A 24,632-nucleotide genomic window follows, 5' to 3' on the forward strand; every position below is an offset into this window, starting at 1 on the left:
CTTTTTGCAATAATTTCCAAAACTCATTTCAGTAAGAAAACAAAGGATCCATTTATTCATGACATCTTTAATGTTAGTACTGGATGAGGATGGGCAGATTCAATGTTTGGAAAGGACATTGATCCCATTTCAAGACACTTTTTGTTGATTTCTCAGTTTAACAACAAGGCCAACATATGCTTATGCTGCTCTTTGCTTTTCTTCCCACAGCACTTTCCACTGGATCAAATGGTAAGTTTGTTTTACCTGTTGAGCAGAGGGCTGTCATTTCATGTCCCATCTCTCCATAAGTAGCCACAACTGTACCCCTTGCTCACACGTGGGGACTTCTGAGTACTAAGGAGTTGGGTTACTGCAACCCTGGCTGGGCTTGTTGCTTCAGAAACTTTTTCCCTTTCTCTTTCATAAGGGAGGCCTGAATTGTTATTCCCTGAATGCAAGATGGTGACTGTGTTTTGAGTCCTTCAATTTGAGTGAAGTCCATGTTTTCTTATGTAGGAGCCAGTTGGCCACCTAATGGCTTTCTTGTGGGAAATTTCAATGCCAGATACCCTTCTCTTTTACCTTTGGGGTAATACATTCTGTTTTAGTGGGTCAGGGTTGATATTTTTGTTTTCGCAATTTGGCCTTTGCATATCATAACCAGGAAGCTAGATCTGCTCTAGGAAGATCAACTGAAGCATTTCAAAGACTTATAAAGAGAGGAACATGTTTGGATGAGGGGTTGATAGAAGCAGGAGTCTTAAGATCCAATGTGCCTGGGTTTTGTGGGCCAAATGGGGGAGGTTGTAGCAGGTGCTTTGGATGCCTCAAAGCTAGTTACCCAATGTAGAGACCCATTAATTGAGGGTTCCTGAGAAGACCTCCTGTTTTCCTTCTGGAATTCCAAGAGTCAGGGTGGAGGGACCTCTGAGAAGAGAAGAGACATTCTCCACACCCTCTGTTTGTTTCTCTGACAGTCACTGAACTTTCCCAGGGTACCCCAGCAGGGCCTCCAGCCTTTTACACTATCTGCCTTTAGCATTGTCCTAGAAGTCAGTTCTAATCCCACTGAAACACTTTCTAGGTAGATGACACACAATAATATACTTCTTTTGGCTGTCATTTTGTGCTGGTAGCAACGTCTACTTCACCAAGTTGGTTCTGAACATAAAATAACATAAATCCTAGGAGAGCCTTGGAGCTGTGCCCAGAAACTCCCTCCATGATTGTTTTATCCCTTCCATGTGATAAGGTTTTCATTCAGAGGAAACAGATTCCTGTTGCACATAATAGGAATGGGGTAGATTCTGTGAACTCAGCTGTGCACTCCCAGTGAGCTGGCATTTCTGCCCAGGGGCTTCTCAGCCAGCTTGTGCTTAGAGTGAGTGTGCAGTGGAAGGCAGACATCTACTGAGATTACCACTCATGGGGTTGTTATGAGGATTAAATGAGACACTTGTGTCACATGCGTAGCCCAGCAAGCACTTCACCAGGTGGTTGTCCTAACTCGTATTGCTGCTCTCCTTTTCTTGATCTGGTCCATGCTCAGTGGCTTGTTGAGAATTGTGGCCCACAGCCTGAAGGTCCCCTGCCATTTCCCAGGGCCCTCCAGATTCTCCTGAGTCAGAACTTCCTTCAGCCTCATGAATTCCTTTTATCCCTCATCCCCCATCCTCCTTGGTCTTACTCCCTTAATGAGACAGGGACTTGGAATTAGAAAAAAAATGGGCAGCCCCCAACTCTCTGCATAATTAGCTTGTTCAGACTCAGTTGAAGGAGTATTATTCCAGGATTGTTGGGGCTCATGAGCACATTCCTCTCCTCCTCAGAAGGGCAAGACACACTTGCTAATTAGGAGTGAAGTCCCATTTGATTGTTCTTGGGTGTTACTGAGCATCTTCAGGCTTCCTGTTCATTACAACTGTGCCCATGATGGCCTTCCTCTCCTTCTAGATGAGTATAAATGACAGGCCTCTTCCATCCCCGGAGCATCTTGTGTAGGTCATATGCCTGTTTCTGTGTAGAGAACAGTCTACTGCCCTGCCTCTGGGATCCCTGGCTTCAGTCACTACACTTGTTCCCCTTCAGAAAGGAGCAGGAGGGTGGTGATGGTAAGGCCCTCCTTCCCCATTAGGTTAACCATATTGGACAGAGAAGCCACTGACGGGTCATTCTGACAGCTGTGTGGAAGATGGTTTATTTAATAACCTTTGTTCAGTACACTTTATACCTCTACTGTACACTTAGCGCTAGGAGAACAGCAGTGACTCAGGCCCAGGTCCTGTCGGCATGGATCACTTGGGGTATTGGTTAAAAAATGCAGATGGCTGGCCCTTTGCAGAATCTTGACGTGCAACCTGGAATTCTGTATGCTCATCAAACCCAGCTGACTTAAAGTCACTCAAATGGAAGAACCATTATTCAATGTTTGGGCAACTGGAGATGGAGTTAGGCTGACCAGGGAGGAGACTTTGTGTTGGGGCAGGGCTTTGTCCCAGGACTGTCCTTGGAAGGAAGAACCCATGCAAGTCCCTGTTGCTCATGTAAAGCTTTTAGCATCTGAGGCTACCTTCATAGCCATGAAACAGTCCCACTTTCTCAAAGCAGGAACATTTGCAGTCCCTTGAAGTCATCTCCCTCTCCTAGTCAGGAGCTCCCAGCACTTTGGGTTCCTAGACAGGCCACTTACCCCTTTCCCACACCAACCTACCCCTGGCCTCTTATAAAGCCATCTCTTAGGGAATCTTGGACTCAACACTCTTTTCCATTGACCCTTAAAATGGAGCAGTAAGAATCACCCTTCAGAGAGGTTCATCATCCAGACTCTTCACAGATCTTTCACAGCCAGTTTCATAGCAGAGGGCTTCTTTGTTGCTGGCAAGACATTGGCAGTAAGGCCACCTGTGAGTGGAAATCTTGTCAGCCTCCTCTCTTACAGTCTGAGGGATTTGTGACTGTGATCTCCAGGACCTGTCTCTTGCCTCTCTGGAAATAGTTATACATGAACTTCTTCCAGTTGACAGCGACAGCTACCACAGAATGCCCTACACTTTTCCGTATACCTCAAAATCTCTAGAACTTGAGAAGCTAGGAAGCCCAGCAGTGGATTTGATCTTATTTTCAACACAAACTTATAGAGCTAGTGTTAAAACAACGCAAAGACCACCGACTCCAATTTTAAATCAAATTAAAGCAAGCTAATATTGTTTACACAAAGAAAGCTGACCAGGGGCGGTCTCTCCCTAAGCTGGGCTAGAAATCAGCACCCCAGCTCTCTAAGAAAAAGGTTTTATAGCACAAAAAGTTGCAAGGGGGGGTGTCTTGGGAAACTTACAGCTAACAGGATTTTGACAAGCATAATACAAAAGCAGATAGTAGGTTGATGATCTTCATGGCTTAACATTTCAAGGTTGGGGATAAATTTAGATCCCAACATCAGAATTTATGGGGCGCCACGGAGGTTTCAGAGAGGGTTGTTATCTGGTCATGGAAAGCCAGGCATGGGTAAGTTCAAGGCACGGGCAGGAATTCCAAACAAGTTTAGAAATCTCAGTAATTTATAGTAAAACAGAAATTAACTTTTCATGACTTTGTGATGAGTTGGCTCCTAATCTTAAGATGGAATTAGGCTGGGTTCATCACTACCTGCTCAAAGATTCCTTCCTACTCCTTACAATAGAGAAAGCATTTATCTTTCTCCAGGTGGGTCCTGAATCCCACACCTGCTTACTCTCTGCTTCTGCCTTTCCATATAAATTTCATATCCAGCATCTTCTGTCCTGAACTAATCTTCCCTGAACACCCACTTGGCTAACATTCCCACTTTGCTCCCCATGATAGCTTCCTGTCTTGAAATACACTGTCTTCTCATCTTCTCCACTTTGTTCCTGACAGTCTAGAATTTTCCATTTTTAATTTTTTTTTTTAGTTGTTTACATGTGGTGCCAAGACTTGAACCCAGTGCCTCACACATGCCCGGCAGCTACGCTACCACTGAGCCCCAGCCCCAGCCCCTAGAGTTTTCCCTTTCACATGATTGCTAAACCTGCTCTAGCTAAGTTTGCCAATGAGATGTACATAGCCAAATCCAGCAAGTGCTTTTCTCAAAGTTAGTCCTCAGTTTCTGGCCCAGATGGCTGCCCTCTCTTTAACCCTGTCCTTTGAGGGCTTCCTCAACACCTGGTCCATCCCTATATCCTCCATGCTTATGGCTGCTCCTTGCCATTTTCCTTTTCTGCCTCCCTTCCTTCCTTTTTCCTCTAAATGTTGCTGTTCTGAAGCACCAGGTGGGTTATCTGTTCTCTTCCCATCTTTTCCCTAAAATTTTATCATCCTTTGCTTTAAATACCATCTGCAGTGTGGCCTATGAAGGTCATTTCTCTAGACCATTTTTTTCTGATTGCCAGACTCATATCTAGTTGTCATCTTTGTTTCTCAAACGGACCTGTCAAATACACCCCTTCCCAAAGAAAAGAATATTCCCTTTAGCCTGTATTCTCTTCCATGGTGATATATGAATAGTACATGTCTCCATTTTCTTAAGTCAGAAACCTTGGGATCGTTTTTGATTTCTCATTTTTAGACTTGCTCCAGTCCATGAGCAGGTCCTATTGACTCCCAACAAGTAGTCTGTTATCAGACCCTGTGTTGGATGAATGAATGCATGGCCAAAAAGTGAAGGGGAATCAGTCTAGAAGCAGTTCAGGCAGAGGAGGAATCAGGGCTGTACACACAGGACATGCAGAACATCTGTAAGTTCCTTTATGTCCTAGATGAGCCATAATGACCCACGCTGAGTTTCAACCTTAGCAAATGCAGTTTTACCTCATTGGGTCTCCTTTTAGGCAATCAGTTTCCATAGCAACCTTAAAATTCACAGTTATGACCCAGGCTGTCTTATTACTGGGCAGTCACACCACATACACTGACTAAAAAGGGTAAAAAGCAGGATAATTCAAGGCTTCACTCTCTTTCTTCTTTAGATTCGCACACATACTTACAAAAACATGGTAGGACCCCCTTCCCAATCTAGAAGTATTCTAAATAGAGTTAATCTATTTATCTCCATGAAGCATTGATTTTGTTGTTGAAATGTAAATGATGCTTGCCTGCATTTCTGATTGTCATGTGCGTTGTAAGGTGGATCACCTATTATGGGCTTCTGCAGGAATTCCCCCGCTATCAGTGAGCCCCACTCCTTAGGAAAGAGATTGGCCATTCCATTAGGCCAAGAGACTGAGGAGAGAATCCTTCAGCTATCTTTTTCCATTCGCAGCATTTAGCGTAGGGCCTTGACATCTCATAGCAATGGAAATCTTGTTCCCGGGCAGCCCTTTTGTCCATTCTGTAATCTGTTGCCTCAGAGGCAACTGATGTTGTTTCTGAAGTGAAACAGAGCACACCACAGACCTAGGCCACCCCAGAAATGTCCTCTCCCAAGCAGTCTCCCCAACAAACTTTTCTGTTCTCCTGTAACCCTACTGTTCATTAACAGCAAGAGGCTACTTGTCTGCTTTCAGGTATAGCAGCACTGGCTAAAATATGGCCCATGAAATATTAGACCCATGAGCTGCCCAGAAAGAAAGAATTCCACAAGCAAGTGAATTTTGGAAGTTGCTGCCTGTTGGACACTTGGCCTGCCATGTGTCTTTACTGTACCCATTTGGGCTTCTCTCTAAAATTAAATAAGATACTGTGGGTTAAATTGGTAAACTCAACATTTCTTGGCTTCCTCTTGCTTCCTACCTTCTAGTGACTTAGCTACAGAACTGTTTAGGTCAATCAGTTCATCCTTGGGAGACTTTCCAGTTCTAACCAGTGAGATTGTTTGTCCCTGAAGTCTACTCTCCCTAGAAGCTTCTCCTCCCTATCGGTAACTCAAAGCTTTGTATTACTATGACACCTGCTTTCTTTACTAGGCCTACATATGGGATAGGATAGTGGAACTGACCTCATGGGATCTATGATATAACCAGTGGGTGGGATGTGTCCTACCTCAAGATTGTATCACTTAGGATGCTCCTGGACATGGTTAGACCCTTTCCAAGACTGATTTCTATGGAAGAGCTTCCGAGTGTCAGGGATAAAATGTTTTCAGAGAAATATCCTTTTCTGCTATATAATGGGATTTTTTTTCATCTTTGGGAAGATGAAATAACCAAATACATTATTAGGTAAATGAAGTTTTTAGTAAAGTGGTGTTGCTACCTATTGAATATTTACTTGTTAAAAAATATTATTAATAGTATATCTTTCTGATTATGAAAATAATACTTGTTATTGCTGAAATTTGGGAAAATAAAAGAAAATCAATTACCCTCAATCACATCTTCTAGAAATAATTACCATAAATATTATGACATATTTTGTGTATTTTCTTCTGTTATATATACAACACATAATAATACAGCATGCACGCAACCTAAAAACACTTGAAGAGAAAGGAATGGAGGGGAATAGGGAGAGGAGAATAAGGAAGGAAGGGAAGAAAGGAAGAAAGGAGAAGAAAGATGGGGGGGAGACTTGGAGTGGGGAGGGAAGGAAGGAAGGAGAGAGGGAAGGAATGTAGGTAAGTGAAGGCTGATCTAGCTTTCAGGTGTTTGTAAGTCAGACATAACTGATGAATAATCACAAATATGTCCATTTGTCTGATCAAAGTACTAACAGCCCCCACCCCTCCTGGCTAATGGTCACGGGTTTCTAGTCACAGTGAACAGAGTCAGAAGTCCACTCCTGACCAACCACCTTCTGTCTTTGAGACTTGGCAAGTTTTTGACTCCATCTAGCTTAAAGGAGAAATGAGTAAAAAGGGGGCTTCCAGGCAACAGTGGACGTTTTCTGTAAATTGACATCTGTTTTCATTAGTAAGAGACTTTGGTAGCATTGGGATATTAAAGATGTCTCTCACAAATTAAAATAATTTTTTAAAATCAGTGTTTGATTAACTATGGACAGCTCCTATTATACAACCTTATTCCCCACCCAAATAAAGCAGAAGCCCATGTTTGCCATAGAATCATAGTATCTGAGAACCTGAAAAGGCATAAGAGGTCTAGTTCCTTGGTTTCCAAAATCCTGTTAGCAAAGAATACTTTTCTGCTGTATCCCAGAGCAGAGTTGTAACGTGTGACAGCACATTTGTTCTAGGTGAATCCGAGTTGGAGCTTCTGGGGTAGACCCACAGCCTCTCATTCTTTCTGCCTTTCAAGGCAGCTTCAAGAGGCTAAGGTGGACCTTTGAACCTCTGAGGAAGAGGACTTAAAATTTATTTTTTCGAAAGGAAAAGTATCGATCTTATTTCTCTCAAATATTTCTGAACCATTTTAGTACCAAGAATAATGTAGAATTACCAAACAGTTTTAAAATCACACTTTCATTGGAACAGATGAAAGTGTTTACTGGCTGTTTTTCCCCCAAATCAGTCATTCTGGCAGAGAGTCGTGGTGAAAACCAATGGTATTCTCCTGCTCAAGAGGCCAGGTCCTTATTTCAAGTAAATTTGAGGAACTTTGTGCGTCCAGTCAAAAGTTTTTGCTGGGGGAAGAGTTGCTTCATCAGGCCAAATATAACAGCATCTTAGGAAATCCTCTTTTCAAAATGCTTTTTAGGGTATTATTTTCTATTTGGTTTCTGTACTGGTTTCAGAGGTTCAGTTCCTGATCGGCCGACTCCATTGCTGTGGGCCTGAGATGAAGCAGATCATCACACAGAAGGGTGTGGCAGAGGAAGGCAGCTCAGGGCAGGACAACTAGGAAACAGCAAGGCTTAAAATTTTACGAACCTGGTCTTGTATTTTACAGATGTGAAAACTGAGACCTGTAGATAAAAATAATAAGTCATCTATAAGAATGAGATCAGAACCCAGGACCCACCAATCCTGGTCTTCCTGCACGGTTTCACACCCTTGACGTATTCCTTTTCAGGCCTGGGAGGCCCTTTCCTGGCTGACCGCCTGCCTGGGTCATACAGAGCAGGGGGAGATCATACTCACATGGCCAGTCCCCTTTGTAACATAATCATGGTGCTCTCTGCACTGAGGTCTATGGCAAAGGATACTGGTCTTTCCACAGGTGTTCTAGGATGTGTAAATTTCTAAAAGCATTAACTGCCTATTTTCCCTCCTGTCACCAACAGAGTATCTCAGGAGTATATCCTTGCCAGTGCCTGTCCTGGTAGAAGACACCAGCAGCAGCAGTGAGTACGGCTCCGTGTCCCCCGATACAGAGCTAAAGGTGGACCCCTTCTCTTTCAAAACCAGAGCCAAGTCCTGTGGAGAAAAAGATGTGAAAGGAATACGGACACTCTTTTTGGGGTAAAGATAGGACTTACTTGGGATAAAAGAATTATGTTGTGAGTTATGTCACTTTATGGAGCGTGCTGTGATTTATGCTGCCTCAATTATTACAGCATTCCAGATGAAAATTTTGAGGATCACAGTGCCCCGCCTTCCCCTGAAGAAAAAGATTCCGGGTTCTTTATGCTGAGGAAGGACAGTGAAAGGCGGGCCACCCTTCACAGGATCCTGACAGAAGACCAGGACAAAGTTGTGAGGAACTTAATGGAATCTTTAGCTCAGGTAAAAATCTCTCCCAAGTACTTCATTTCCCAAAGTGTGTGTAAGTGTGTGCATGTGGGTGTTTTATTTTATTTTATTTCTTGAGGCAGGCTCTCCCTATGTTGCCCAGGCTGGTCTGCCCCTTCTGACTCAAGCCATCCTCCTGCCTCAGCCTCCTGCAAGGCTGGAACTGCAGGCACCTGCTATTAAGCCACACCCAGGGTTCACGTATTTTTAACTGTGTCCTAACCACCTGGAGCCATGACAGGTGATAGTTCATGGAGATATGAAACTATCTTCATAAACCAAACCAGCCTACCCCAGAGGGAACAAAGAAGCAAATTTCTAAGGTATAAACTGTATTTTTGAACATAAATTATTTTTAAGTCGGAGACAAATTTTTCATGGTGGTGAGGTTCCACCTAGTCTCTAGGAGCCCAGTAAACAAGCCTTGAGCCTTGTGAAATTCTAATCCTGGCATTAGCACAAGGCCACCTGTCAGTCACTCCTCAGAGCATTTGTAAGTCTCAGCAAGTACAACAAACCTGTGTGCTCATGAGGCCGCTGCGTTCAATGGAGGGCATCAGGGCTCCTTTACCTGCTGCTTCTGCATCACCTGTCTACATGGCCACACCTGTCCTGTGTGATCACGGTGGACTCCATGCAGTTTCTTCCCTCTGTCTTGGGAAAATAGTTACAGAAAGGACACAGCTGAAGGGATCAGGCCAAGTTGCTAGTCTCAGTCCAAGAGTTTTTCTGTTCTTTCATTGAGATGGAAATGGAGCAAGGCTGTCCCTTTTTTGGCTCCATTTGTACGACCCCATCTTGTCTTTATCTTGAGGACTCCCCTAGGCCTCTCTGCTGTCTCTTGAGCCTGAACATTTTGTCCCTTTAGGAATTCCCTAAGATCTACCTCTTTGGATCCCTGAGGAGGAGCCCAAAGGCCATATGTGTGTCTGTAGGGTCTCTGGGTACAGGGAGAACTGAAATGAGCACCATCTACACTTGGTCCTAATGGAACGCTGTTTTTCTTTGAGCCAGGTATTACTTTTTAGTATTTCATGAGTATTTACTCATTTAATCCTCAGGACAGTAGTACTAAAATAATAGCTCTGTCAGTGTCCTCATTTTATGGATGAGAAAACTGAGGCATAGAGGACTTGAGTCGCTTGCCAAGGTCATGCAGGCCTAAGCAGTGGAGTCTGGGTTGGATGAAGACAGTCTGGTTGCATAGTATATGGTCTTAACTACCCCACTTCTCTGCCTGTCTGCTATGCCAGATGGAGACAGGTGCTGAGAGAAACATAAAGCAGGGGAGGGGACCAGTGTAGGGGGAGAGAGGCAGGAAGGGAAATCACTGCCAGCCGCTGAAGAGTGCAGCCTTCTCCTATGGTCACCTAGTTTATTTTTAGGTCAGAAACATGTAGAGCCCAGGGATTGCCTAAATCTTGTACTCATCACTAAAGGTATGCTTTTCCAATACAGAAAATGTCATTTGTGTGGGGCTTTTTCTCTGCCCCCTGTTGGACTGTGACTCCATTTGGCAGAGAAGGTCCTGACCATAATTCTATCCCAGCCACCCGCTCAAAACCTGATAAAAGAAGTCATTTCTGTGATGGCTGAAATTCGGAATTTTGGGGGTTAGGGGGGGTGCTGGGGATGGAGCCCAGGGACACCCACTTGCTAATCACGTGCTATACCACTGGGTTAGCTACACCCCTAACCTGAAATTCTTAAATTTTGAAGTTGGTTTATCATATTCAATGGTTTGGTGCCTGCTAGTTTTAAAGCACACTTGAATGTTTTCTATAAAAGGAAACATGAAAGCAACCTCAAGAGGGCATACCTCTGTGCCAGGAACTGCTGGTCAGAATCACATGCCCTATCCAGAATGGTCCAGTGATAGTGAGGGTCCCGATTGTACTGTCAAGGGCACTATGGATTTCATCCTGTGACACTGCTTGGTGATTCAGTGGTAAAGCAGGTCTTGACTCAGGTTTATGGCTGGCTACTCCAGCTAATTGGGACAGAGGTATAGAATGGCTGAGACCTGGAGCCCAGCTTGGACTGGCCTCTGTTAGAGGTAGGGTCCATCATTTCAAAGCTCTACAATTTGGGCCACTTATTTACCCTCTCAGAGCCTGAGCCTTCTCCTCCCAAACACAAGGTATCTACCCATGAGGTTGCGAACCAGAGTCTCTTGAGATCGTGCGTGATTTAGGAGAATAACAGAATATATTGAACAAATGATCATAGCTCTGATTACAGTTATGATTTTTTTCCCTACAATCAGAAGGAATTTTTTTCAGAGCATTAAGTATTTCTAGATATATCTTACTATCTCAGGCAGGCTTTATATCTCAGTCTACCCTAAAAGGTGGATATTGATCTGCCCCTCATAATATTAAACCATGAAAAGCCTTTTATCTGTACCACATTTTGAGAGGTCCACTCAAAGTTCAAAGGATAAAAGGCAGAGAGAATCTTTGCAGAAAACTCTGGGGCAGGCACACTGTCACATATTGCCTATGGATAGGGAGTCAGGCTCCTCCAACATAAGATGCTCCTTAATGAAGGCATGTTTATGAGTTAACATGGAAAGATGAGAGTTGGGGCAGAAATAACCATTACTTAAGTGGACAAAAAAGTATTTCACAAAGTAGAGAGTGTTCCTTTGTAGGACTATGACATACACATCCAAAAACCAGAAGCAACGTTTTCTATTGTGAAAACAGGGCTCATGTCAAATATAAATGTTTACTATTTTGACTATTGGCAAACATGTAACTGATTTTTCACTAAGGTAAGCTTCCCATTTCTGAATAACATTTTTCTTCTTAAAGATATTTTCTTGGTGTTATTATTTTGCCTGTGAATTTTTTAACAAACAAAGTAAGACAAGGTTTATAATTGTTCCTAGCCTGATTTAAAAATGTCTCCTTGATGACAGCTTTTAAGCTTTTCAATATCATTTCTCATGAAAACATAAACATGAGACATCTCCCACATGAAAATATATTGAGAGAAGGAACTTGATGGTGCATTTCTCTTTATTTTAATAGATTCCTAGGGATTGTAATTTTCATCACTTGGTTGAGGAATTTAATGATGCAGTAAGAAAATGTACAATATGAGATAGAAATGAATATAATAAAAATCTTGTTTCTTAAAGTTAAATAAGGATAAATTCTGCATTTTCTTTACAAAAGCAATGTGCTTTGCTCTGAGTTAAAAAAAATTTAAATTTGAGAGAGGGGATTTGTAGAAATATAGTATCCTATTTTTAATATGTAAAATAGTCCATTGGCCCATTCTTCTAACAGAATGCCTCATTGATGGGTAATGAATGGTTAAAGAAGGGAGTGTGAGACAAATACGCCCACTCCCCTCACCCCCCCACCCACATGAAATTGACTTGCTTTAGGGAGGTTAAAGTACCAGGAAAACATAGGGAGGTTAAAGTACCAGGAGCACATTGTAGTAGGTACACAAAGCAACAAAACTCCTTGAGAGTCTAAGTGTTTTGTTGCTTTGTGTACCTACTGCAAAGAGGTACAGGAGTCTGCACATCTTTTCTTTGGCTCGGCTGCTGTTGGTCTTCTTGTGGGCATTTCTGTTTCTGTGTGCTTCTCTTCTTCCACCCTGTTGTCATTCCCAACATTATTACTTTCTCTTCCTTTCTTATAATTGGATGCATTCATGACCCTATTTTATGACCTCTCTATGGGTTGACTTTAAGATCCTGTGGCCTGTTGCCTGAATCTCCCTTAAGTTCTCAATTATAATATCTGAGAACAAGGCTCGCATTGACTCAGCCTGTCCCTATTTGGTTAAAGCTTTGTACATCTGACTGTATCCTAGCTACTGGTGAGTGTGAGGAGTAAGTGCCGGTTCTCCCAAAGTCTGATTTCTTCTTGACGGCAGGAGCAAGGTGGTAATGGTGGCTGAGAGGGGCCGTAGAGCTCAAAATGTGATCTTTTGCTTTAACAGGTAGCCCTTTGGAGCCCAGTTCTTCTCAGAAAGGACTGTAGAAGTGGTGTGTCTGTGGCTGATGTGTCTAGCACAGTGTGACTGAAATATTTTTTATTCACAGGGGCCTGAAGAACCTAAACTAAAATGGGAACACATCACAACCCTCGTCACAAGCCTCAGAGAGTTTGTGAGGTCCACTGACCGAAAAATCATAGCCACCACGCTGTCAAAGCTGAAATTAGAGCTGGATTTTGACAGTCATGGCATCAGCCAAGTGCAGGTGGTCCTCTTTGGATTCCAAGATGCGGTAAGTGTAACTTTAAATTTTTTTTTTAATTAGTGGAGAAGGACACAAGACGTTTTTATTTTTATTTAGTTATTTGTATGTGTTGCTAAGGATTGAACCCAGTACCTCACATGTGCTAGGCAAGTACTCTACTACTGAGCTACAACCCTAGCCTAAAGTGTAACTTTTTGTCAGTGGTTTGCCACAAACTCTATTAACATTAGTCATAAAAATAGGATAAAATACAGGTTTTAGTATTTTTTCAATAATTTCATTGAACTCTGTTCTCTTTGGATGAGGAATATGAGATATTTGCCTATCTGCTTGTCTGTAAGTATTGGATTTGTTATTTTGTGCATTAGTATTTCTCAAAGATAAACACACATAAAACTGAATCACCATGGAAAATAGCAAAACTTAGAAACGTTTCCCCTGATTGGACTTTCTTCTTATGAAATCATGTAGTGGGTCACTATTTACTTTGGTGACTTTAGCAACATAGCACACTGTAGTCATGCAATTTGTAACGCAGTACAAGAATTGCCATCTAGTGGCCACTAAGAGCAATTTAACAGTATGCATTGGAATGAATGGTCACTGAACAAAGTCACTTTTTCCTCCCAGTTTTTCTCTGGTTTCTATACAGAGCATTTTGTACATGCTTATTTCATAAGTATCTAGTATGTCCTAGCCAGAAACCTAATTTAGAGTATAGACTATCACTGAGTGAAAATTAATCTACATAATCTAGTGAGAGATTACTGATTATTCTAAAATTGAGTTGCTATGCAACATAAACTAGAAGACTGATTCAAAACCCTCTGTGTATTCTTGGGTAACACTTACATATGGAACTTTACGCCCAAATCAGCATAAGCCACTCCCAAAAGACCCTTACAAGGTGTAGGAGAAAGAAATAAGAGAGTTCTTCATAGTACCTGTAATATAAATTTGGAAGCAGGCTGTAGAATATTATTTAAATTCTAGAAATTAATTCACTCCAATGTATTTGTTGCTTCTATGTAGAAAGTACCTTGATAGTTGCATTTGGAGCATCAAATGATCCCTCATTTGAAACTAAATGATGATCTGTCAGTGGCCACGAGTGTTCTCTGAAACACTGTATAAGCCACTTGGTCCTTGTGCTAAATGGGGAGCAGGGAAAAGAGTTGCAGAAAATGAAAACCATTGGCAAAGCCTACCACTAATACTAGATATTGAAGGCATGCTTACACTGCAACTGGGGAAACACTGCCATCTGTAAATAGAGTGAAATCATTTAGCTAATTTGCACTTGCCCACATATTTGGCTTCTAGCCTAGAGGTTGGAAATCAAATTGGCTGTAGAATTCAGACTGAGAATTCTGTAGTTGTAATCCTGAGCCTCAAGCCCAGGGGACTCCCAGATAAACACATACTCACCCCCACTTTCACTAACTTACTGTTTAGCATTAGAATGAATCCAAAGAATGGACCCTCTGTAATATGCTGCATAATGAGGACCCTGTGAGAAGCAGGTCATGTTTATAAAGCATCCCTTGTCCACCATGTGTATGACTCCTGAGGGAAATATTATGGATTAGTGTATTAATCAGCTTTCTGTCACTATAATAAATAAGTCAACTTATAAGAAGGAAGGTTTATTTTGGCTCAGTTTCAGATATTTCAGTCCATGGTAACTTGGCCCTGATACTTTGGGCCTGTGGCAGCAACAGTACATCAGAGTGGGAGCACATGATGGAGGAGGCCTGTTGATCTTATGGCAGGCAGGGAAGAGAGGAAGGGGTGGGACCCCCCAAATCCCCTTCAAGGGCACAACCTCAGTGACCTAACTTCCTTCCACTATGTCCCACTTGCTAAAAGTTTTAGCATCTCCCAGTAGTGCCATAGGCTGGTGACTAAGCCTTTAATATATGGTCCTGTGGGGGACAGTCAAAACCCAAGCCATAGCAGTTAGTGTTATTCTAATTAGTCAAATAAGCAGGTTAAGTGCTTTAAAGAAATGAAGGTACCAGGACAAACTCAGTCTGAAAGAATTTCCCATAATAAGTGGGATCCTGGCAATGGTTCATTTCCTTGGGAATAGCTATTATGAGGAAGTTCTTCCTTGAACTTCCTTGAAAACTGGGGGTTCTGATGAAGATGGACCAAGGGAAGCTGTTGGCATGCATTTGTACTCAGTTACCATCTCCTAGTTTCTGCTGAGGTTCTATCTAACCGGAGCCTGTTGGAGAAACAGCCTCTTTCCTTAGAGACCGTTGTCAACCAGCAAATAGTGGACTTAATACAAGCTTGAGTTGAGCCTAAGACTTATGGAAAAAGGTTGTTTTTAAAAAGATTATGCACATGGTATATACATACAATGGGATACTGTACAGCCTTTAAAAGAAGGAAATTCTGACACACTGCTACTGTATGGGTGCACCTTGAGGATATGATGCCAAATGAAATGAGCTAGTCACAAAAGGCTAAATACTGTACAATTTCTCTTGTAGGAGGTACTTCCAGTATCGAACTCTTGGGAACAAAAAGTAGAATGGTGGTTTTCAGGAAGTATTAGGGGGTTGGGATATTACTGTTTAGTGGATTTAGAGTATAGTTTTGCAAGTTGAGAAAAGTTCTGTGGGTATATGGTGGTGATGGTAGCAAAACAATGTGAAAGTACTTAATGCACTAATGGTACACTTAAAAACAGCTATGATGGTAAATTTTATGTGTATTTTATTACAGTTTTTTAAAAAGGGACAGAAAGGTAACACACATATTTATTTCAGTGTCTAAATGTGTACAGCATTACCATTCACTATGAAAAGATATTCCTACAATAAAGATTTTTTATGTGAATTGGCTATCTGGAATAGTCTACCAGATTATTCTCCTTGTTTATGTTTACAGAGGCATAAACAATAATGGAAAGGAAACAAAGTCTGCACTGTACAAATCTATAGGTAGCACATAAAAGCTAATTTCTCCCTTTTGCCTATTTTTCCAAATCACCATAGTATGGGGAAGCGCTTGACTATGTTAAGTAGCAATTCTAAGATTTAGGGATAGCATTTATTTTATTTACTATCCAAGGGCTCTCTCTTCCTCTTTTACCTCCTCCACCACCCATTCTGCAGCTGCATATTCTAAGTCCCAAAGAAGCCACATTGCCATTTGGCTAGTCTTCCTTCTATTTAAATAACTTATTTGCTTACATGGGGCTTAATCAACTTTAATTTGAAGTGGCAGTTTTTAATTTGTCTTTTAATACATGAAGAAATTTATAATTCAAAGTGAAGAAAACTTTTCATTATTTTTATAGGTAGAACTTTATCCAAGTAATTGGATCTGCCAGGTTACTTGTAGTTAAATATTAGATGTCCCTCTCTTTTCCAGGTCAATAAGGTTCTTCGGAATCATAACATCAAGCCACACTGGATGTTCGCCTTGGACAGCATTATCCGCAAAGCCGTACAGACAGCGATTACCACACTGGTTCCAGGTCAGAAGTGTTTAATTACCCTGTGAATGTTGCCTGCTTGTGTATTTTAGACTACCATTTATCTATCATTTCTGATATCTCCTTGGTGCTTTTAAAACCATGGTTGCCTTACGTTTTAAAAATGTCATTTCAAAACCACCAAATAACTTTCATCCAGTGCATGTGACCTAAGCAATGCTGCACCAAGGAGAGAGTTAAGTGTGAATGAAGAAGGTTTGCTCTCTTGTCTTTAAACAACATGTTTGGGATTTTGGGGGGCAGGGGAAGAAAGAAAAATATAAAATAACCTAAATAAATATGCATTTCAATGTATCTATGCTCATAAGCACATTCCAAGGCCATTTTTTTTTTTAACCAATGTTTCCCAAATTGACCAATGCTTGCTTGAGCAATGCAAAGAGCTCTTTAAAATCATAGCTCTGAGAGGCTAAGGCAGGAGGATCACAGGTTCAAAGCCAGCTTCAGCAATTTAGCAAGGCCCTAAGCAATCTAGTGAGACTGTGTCTCAAAATAATAAAAGGCCTAGGAATGTGGCTCCGTGGTTAAGCATCCCTGGGTTCACTCCCTGGTTTTATAGTTCTCAGACCCTCATGTCAGACTAAATGAGAGTCTGCTGGAGATAAGACCCAGGAATTGGATTTTTTAAAGTCTTATTCTTTTAGAGCAGTTTTGGGTTCACAGCAAAATTGAGAGGAAGGTACAAAGATTTCCCATATACCATCTTCTTCCACATGTACATAGTCTCCCCCAAAATCAACCTTCTCCACCAGAGTAGCACATTTATTACAACTGATGAACCTATATTATCAACCAGAGTCCATAGTTTGCATTAGGATGCACCCTTAGTGATGTACATTCTCAGAGTTTGAACAAATGTATAATGACATGTATCCAGCATTATTGTATTATACAGAACATTTCCATAGCCCTAAAAATCCTGTGTGCTCCATCTAGAGGAATCTGATTTTATTACAGCTCTCAGGTCTTTTTTTTTTTTTCTTTTATATGAATTTTTTAAATTAGTGCATTATTGTTATACATAATAGTTGGATTCATTTTGACAAAATCATACATGGAATTTAATTGACTCCCTTTCAGTCCCTGGTGACCCCTCTTTACCTCCCCTCCTTCCTCCACCTATTCTTCCTCTACTCTATTGGTTTTCCTTTTTTAAATTTATTTATTTTTAATTGGTGCTTTGTAGATACACATAAAGATAGAATTTGTTGTGATACACACACACACACACACACACACACACATACAGGCACCTAGCGTATTTTTTTTAAATTCATTTCACATTTCCTCCCCTTTTCCATCCCTCCTTCTTCCTTCTTATTCTCCTCCTCCACTAATCTTCCCTGTGTCTTTATGATATATGACCCGTTCTCCTCTTTTTTCCCTTATTTGTACTTGCTTCCACATAGGAGAGAAGTATGCAAAAATGCAGGTCCCAGGACAGGAGGGATGATGGGCAAAGGTCTGTTCCAGGGAGAGGGGACATTTGGCCCTTGATTTCCTGAGTTTGGCTTATTTTACTTAGCATGATAGTCTACAGTTCCATCCATTTACCAATAAATGCCATCATTTCATTCTTTATGACTGAGTAAAACTCCATTTTATATATTTACCACATTTTCTTAATCCCTTTATCTATCGACAGACACTTTGGCTGGTTCTATAACCTAACTATTGTGAATTTTGCTGCTATAAACATTGATCTCAGGTCATTTTGATGTACAGCCAAATGGAAATCACTGGCCTAGACATAGCCCCAGCTATATCTGCAGTGAGATACAAAATGGGTAGCACTGATGGAATGAAACTTTATGGAGTGAGGACTGAGTTGACACTCTATGGAAAATCTCCAAAGTGTTTTGATAGTCTGTCCATTAATAAAAATCTTTAAGTAAAGCTCTTCTACCTTATGTGTGTGTGTGGTGGGAGTGTAGATAGAGAAGTACATATATGGATTTCTGGATATATAAATATATTTATAGATGACATTTATACATATATGTGAAACATTTTATTGTCCTAATTTGTGCCTATACTATAAAGTATTCTAAAATAGAAATTTGAAAGAATAAGATGAGTGTGAAATATTTTAAAATTCAAATTATTTATAAATGGTATACCAGGTTTTTAAGTCCATATCAGTTCCTCCAAGTTGTAGAATTTCCTCTTTTCTCAGAACACCTTGTTTGACTTGAGAGTGAAGATACCAACCAGGCTCAGTCTTTATATTAACATTAGTAAAGAATGATAACATTAGTAATATTAGAAAGACACATAAGTAGAAGTTCTAATAATCCTGAACCTGTCCCCTCTCCCTATAACAGACCTTCACCCCACATCCTTCCTGTCCTGGGGCTTGTGCTTTGCACATTTCAGTATTCTGCTTATTATTGATTGATTGATTGATTGATTGATTAATTGATGGTGCTGGGGATTGAACCCAAGGGCACTTCACCACTGAGCTACATCCCTGTACTTTTTAAAATTTTAAGTGGCTGGGACTGGCCTCCAACTTGTGATCCTCCTGCCTCAGCCTTCTGAATTGCTGGGATTCCAGGCATATGCTTCAGTTCTCAGTTCAAAGGGCACCTCCTTAGAGTGTCCTGACCTGCAGCCAAATCTAAAGTAGGATCCCTCAGTCATTCCCTCTCCTTGAAAATGGTTTTCACCCTGTTGTGACACTTAACTGCCATCTGAAACTACTTTTTATGTCTAGTTTACATGACTGTTACTATTCAGCATGGTACCTATAAAACAGTAGGTCCCCTGATAAATATTTGATTGAAACAATAACTGAGTTTCACCTTGACATAGGGAATATACTGTAGAGGGGTATGTCTTGAAAGACTCCAGATAAAGGGGAATAGATGTAGATCACTGAAAGGGGCAGGTATAGGCCATGAGCGAAGCATTAAGGATATCTAAAAGAGCAAAAGAGAGAGGGACTATATTTTGAAATATCTGAGTAGCACATGAATGATTTGGTAATTTAAAAAAAAAAAAAACAAACTTAGCTGTGTGGTATCCTGGAATAGAAAAAGAATATTAGTAAAAAACTAGAAAAATCAGAGCAAAGTCTGTATCTTAGTGAAGGCATTGTGCCAAATTTAGTTTCTTGGTTTTGAGGAATATACCATAGTTATGCCAGATGTATTAGATAGAGCCAGAGATTATACATCAGAATTTTTTGGTGCTTTCTTTGCAGTATTTCTGTAAATCTAAAATTCTTCCAAAGCAAAACAATTAAAAAGCAAAAGGAACTGGTGATCACACTGTGGGGGAAGCTGTGAAGCTACGGAGGGCCCCAGGGAGAATGTGGCGGGGAGCTCTCCTCGTGGGCGTCCTGAGCTGCACACTGCTAGACAACCAAGCCTGCGCGGAACAGGGCACATTCTCTGTGGGAAGTGCCAGCTAAAGAAAGTTGTCTTTCCACCAGGAAATTGGTTTTCTTGAGGCTACTAAGAATTTCTGATTTTGAGTGGAGGTACTGTTTGACAGCTTTTTTCTTTTAAAGTGTAATTTTAAAATTACATTTTTTAGTGGAGAATTACATGGAAAAGATACTTTTTAAAATTTCCTCTCAGGGTAGGGCAAGCCAATATACATGACCTACACCAGTGTGAAAGTGGTAGAATATGTGGACAAGACAAAATGATTTCAGTCATAGGACAGTTCAATCAATTTTCCAAATGGCCTAAAGATTTTGTTTCACAATTTAAGTGCAAAGAAACTATTATAAAATGAGTGTCTTCAGCCCAGTGTGGTGGTGCACACCTTTCATCCCAGCATCATGGGAGGTTGAAGCAGGAGGATTGCAAGTTCAAAGCCAGCCAGGATGGGGGAAAGAGGGCTTATTATGGGAATTGGCTCATATGATTATGGAAGCCAAGAGGCCCCATGATTTGTTGTCTGTAGAGTGGAGAAGAAAGAAAGCCAGGGTATAGTTCACTCCAAGTCTAAACGCCTGAAAAACCAAGGAAGTGATTGCTGGAACTCCCTGTCAGAGGTTGAAGGCCTGAGACCCAGGAGCACTGATGCCTGAGAGCAGGAGAGACAAATGTTCCAGGTCAAGAAAAGGGAGAATCAGCACTTCCTCTACTTCATCTATTCAGTGAACATGTAAATCACACATGGAACTAGATCTGTGCCTGAGGTCTAGGAAGATACTTTTAGCTGTATTAAATGGCACTTGTCATTCCATGTTACATGTGCATGCTCCTAGGACTCTTCTGTACATTTGTCCACTTTTTTAAAATCTTTTTTTTAGATGTTGATGGACTTTTATTTTTTATTTTTTTAGAGAGAGAGAGAGTTTTTTAATATTTATTTTTTAGTTTTCGGTGGACAGAACATCTTTATTTTATTTTTTATGTGGTGCTGAGGATCGGACCCAGTGCCCTGCGCATGCCAGGTGAGTGCGTTACTGTTTGAGCCACATTCCCAACCCGCTGGACTTTTATTTTTTATTAAGTTACTTATTTATTCTAATTTATTATAAATGATGGCAGAATGCATATTACACATAGAGCACAATTTTTCAATTCACTGATTTTACACAAAGTTTTTCACCCCATTCGTGGATGGACTTTTATTTTATTCTTTCATTTACTTATATGTGGTGCTGAGAATCGAACCCAGTGCCTCACACATGCTAGGCAAGCGCACTACCACTGAGCCACACCCTCAGCCCCATTGTTCATTAGTCTTATTTCTACTTTAGTGTTACTTCCTTGAGGACCAGGACCAGATGTTCTGTTTCACAGGCATATTTTACAGTCTCTACACTGATGATATGTACTCAGGGAGCCATCCCCAAAAGACCAAAACAGGCAGACATTGCATTAGCTTATTATTTTCTACTTTTCAAATTATTTGAAAGAATTTTTGTAGTCATTTGTACATATATAAAATGATAATTTAAAGGATATGGAGTTAAGGGATATTTAATATAAATAAACATCAAAAAATTTTCCTAGGTAACGAGGGGAAAGGGAAAAATAATACAAGGGGGAGATATGAACTGCAGTAGAGTGGGTAGAGAGAGAAGAGGGGAGGGGAGGGGAGGGGAGGGGGGTAGTAACGGATAGGAAAGGCAGCAGAATACAACAGACCCTAATATGGCAATATATAAATCAATGGAAGTGTAACTGATGTGATTCTGCAATTTGTAAACGGAGTAAAAATGGGAGTTCATAACCCACTTGAATCAAAGTGTGAAATATGATATATCAAGAACTATGTAATGTTTTGAACAACCAACAATAAAAAAAAATTAAAAAAAAAAAATAAAAAATAAAAAAATGTGGATGTGTAACCGATGTGATTCTGCAATCTGTATTTGGGGTAAAAATGGGAGTTCATAACCCACTTGAATCTAATGTATGAAATATGATATGTCAAGAGCTTTGTAATGTTTTGAACAACCAATAAAAAATAAAATAAAATTAAAAAAAAAAAAAAAAAAAAAATTTTCCTCCTAAAAAGTGAGATTATAATCAACAGAACTCTAAAACTTTTGAATAATTACAAAAAAAAAACAACAGTTTAGAAACTGTGAATGAAACTTAAGAATAATTTTAGAAAATTTTCAAAGTCCTAATCTTCTAACTTAACCTAGAATTGTACTATTTTAAATTTTTGAGGAAATACAATTCTAATAGGGTAACTCTTTCATTCTACCAAGGTTTTTTTGTTGTTGTTGTTGTTTTTTTGAAAGCTTAACATGTTAAGTTCTTGGTTTACAAAACTAAATACCTTTGCTATATAGATAAATTAGGAAATGGAATAAAGGGCATAAAGATTAGAAAATGAAGGAAATGGGATTTGGGGAAAAGAGGAGATAAAGTGGAAAGCAGAGTAAAGGTAAAGTGTGGTTAGTCTAAGAGCTAAGGGGTAAGAATGTAGAGAAACTGGAAATATTGTGCACTGGAAATCAGGGGGTAAATGTGCAGCCCCTGTGGAAAACAGCCAGTTATAGTCCAGTAATTCTTTTTCTGGGTATGTATTCAAAAGAACTAAAAACAGGATCTCAGTTATTGCATACCCGTGTTCATAACAGCATATTTATAACAGCCAAAAGGTGGAAGCAACCCAAGTATCTGTCACCAAATGAATGGATAAACAAAAGGTGGTAAATAAATTCAGTGGAATATTATGGAGCTTTAAAAAGGGAAGAAATTCTAACACGGTTGCAGCATGGATGACCACTGAAGACATGTGAAGTGAAATAAACCAGTCACAGAAAGACAGATACTGTTTGATTCCACTCATAGGATGCACCTGGAGTAGTCAAATTCATAGAAACAGAAAGTAGAATGGTAGTTCCCAGGACTTGCGGGAGGAGGAAATAGGGAGTTATTGTATGATGGGTGTTGAGTTTCTGTTATGCAAAATGAGACAGGTTGCCCAACCATGTGAATATACTTAATACTACAGAACTGTGTGCTTAGGAATGGTCAAGATGGTAAATTTTATATTATGTTATTTATTGATTTTTGGTACTGGGGGTTGAGCTTAGAAGTACTTAACCCCTGAGCCACATTCCCAGTCCTTTATTTTTATTTTTTATTTTGAGATAGAGTCTCATTAAGTTGCTTAGGGCCTCACTGAGGCTGGCTTTGAATTTGCAATCTTCCTGCCTCAGCCTCCTAAGCCACTGGGATTATAGATGGGTGTCACTGTACCCAGTGTATGTTATAGATTTTTAAAAGCTGCAGTAAAGCACTTCTTTTTTAATTTAGTAAAAGAGATAAACTTGGCCCTGGGGACACTCTAGTTTTTGTTATGAACAAAAGCTGATGAGTTAGATTGTTAGATTTTCAGTTCCTGCCCAACAGGCATATCCAGGACCTTCTGAATATATCAGGATTGGGGCCAGAAGGGTGGAGTTTGTCATTACACATTACAGGTACTTAATTTTTTTTTTTTTTTTTGGTGGTGCTGGGGATTGAATCTGGGGCCCTGTGCAAGAGAGGCAAGCGCTCTACCAACTGAGCTATATCCCCAGCCTAGTACTTTCTAGATGGATGAGAGTAAGAAAAAATGTGAAGGATAGAATCTTAGGTTTGGCTTGTCTGGGGACAGCACTAAACAAAATGGCTATGAGAAGAAAAGCAGCAGGTGAAGATTTAAAGGGCTAGCGCTGTACACCTGTACACGGGTCAAGTAGGTGAAGACAGAACAGTTACCTAGAGGACCGGCCTGCAGGCCTTCAGTGACCCTGCTGTGGTAGCCGGATTGGAGTGGTGGGATGGGGTTTTCCATTGATCCTGTTGCACTCCTCTCCTCCACACAGGTTCTTTTTTTGACCATTTTTTTTTTTTCTCTTTCCCTGTTTTTTATTATAGTTGTACATAATGGTTAGCTGTTACATATTCACACATGCACACAAAGTAGTAATACGTTTAAGCCAATATCATTCCCCAGCACTTCCTCCCTCTCTCCCCACTCTCACCCCTTGGTCCCTTTTCTGTGCTGGTCTCCCTTTGATTTTCTTTTTCTTTTTTTTAATTAATTTTTTTTTAAATTTCCCTTTGATTTTCATGAGATCCCTGCCTCCCCACTCTCCTTTTTCTTTTTCCTCTCTAGCTTATATACCTGACAGAAAACATTTGACCCTTGGCCTTCTGATTTGGGCTTATTTTGCTTAACATAATGATCTCTAGTTTCATTCATTTTCCTAATTTTTCCATAATTTCTTCCTTCTTTATGGTTGAATAAAACTCCATTGTGCATGTATACCACAGTTTCTTTATCCATTCATCCAATGATGGACACCTACACTGGTTTCATAGTTTAGCTATTGTGGGTTGTTCTGCTGTAAACATAGATATGCATGTATCACTGTAGTATGATGACTGTAATTCTTTAAGATATATACTGAGGAGTGGTATTGCTGGGTCACCTGGTGGTTCCATGCCTACTCTTTTGAGGAACTTCCATGATGATTTCCATAGTGGTTATGCTAATTTACAATTCCACCAGCAGTGTAAAAGTGTTCCTTTTTCTCCACATCCTCTAGCATTTATTATTATTTGTATTCCTGATGACTGCCATTCTGACTGGTATGAGATGAAATCTCAGTATAGTAATTTCTAATGATTTTGGATATTTATCATATATTTGTTGACCATTTGTATTTGTTCATTTGAGAAGTGTCTACTTAATTCACTTGCCAATATATTAGTTAGGTTATTTGGGAGGTTTTTGTTAACTTTTCTGTGATCTTTATATATTCTAGATATTATTCCTCTGTCAGAAGAATAGATAGCAAAGTTTTTCTCCCATTCCATAGGTTCTCTTTTCACATTCTTATTTCCTTTTGTGCAGAAGCT

At 40.3% G+C, this 24,632-nt stretch overlaps 1 protein-coding gene across 3 annotated transcripts in view; it reads left to right on the top strand.

Moving 5' to 3' along the window:
* Map3k5 (mitogen-activated protein kinase kinase kinase 5) overlaps window positions 1-24,632 on the top strand; it is a 201,750-nt gene that overhangs the window by 164,744 nt on the left and 12,374 nt on the right. For all 3 annotated transcript variants that reach the window (XM_076858216.2, XM_076858214.2, XM_076858215.2), the window contains 5 exons: window positions 211-231; window positions 8,116-8,293; window positions 8,389-8,557; window positions 12,630-12,815; window positions 16,176-16,281. In XM_076858216.2, the coding sequence (XP_076714331.1) occupies window positions 211-231; window positions 8,116-8,293; window positions 8,389-8,557; window positions 12,630-12,815; window positions 16,176-16,281 (660 nt within the window). The remainder of the gene's footprint in view (window positions 1-210; window positions 232-8,115; window positions 8,294-8,388; window positions 8,558-12,629; window positions 12,816-16,175; window positions 16,282-24,632) is intronic.

The sequence above is a fragment of the Callospermophilus lateralis genome, chromosome 6, assembly GCF_048772815.1.
Source record: "Callospermophilus lateralis isolate mCalLat2 chromosome 6, mCalLat2.hap1, whole genome shotgun sequence".
NCBI lineage: Eukaryota > Metazoa > Chordata > Mammalia > Rodentia > Sciuridae > Callospermophilus > Callospermophilus lateralis.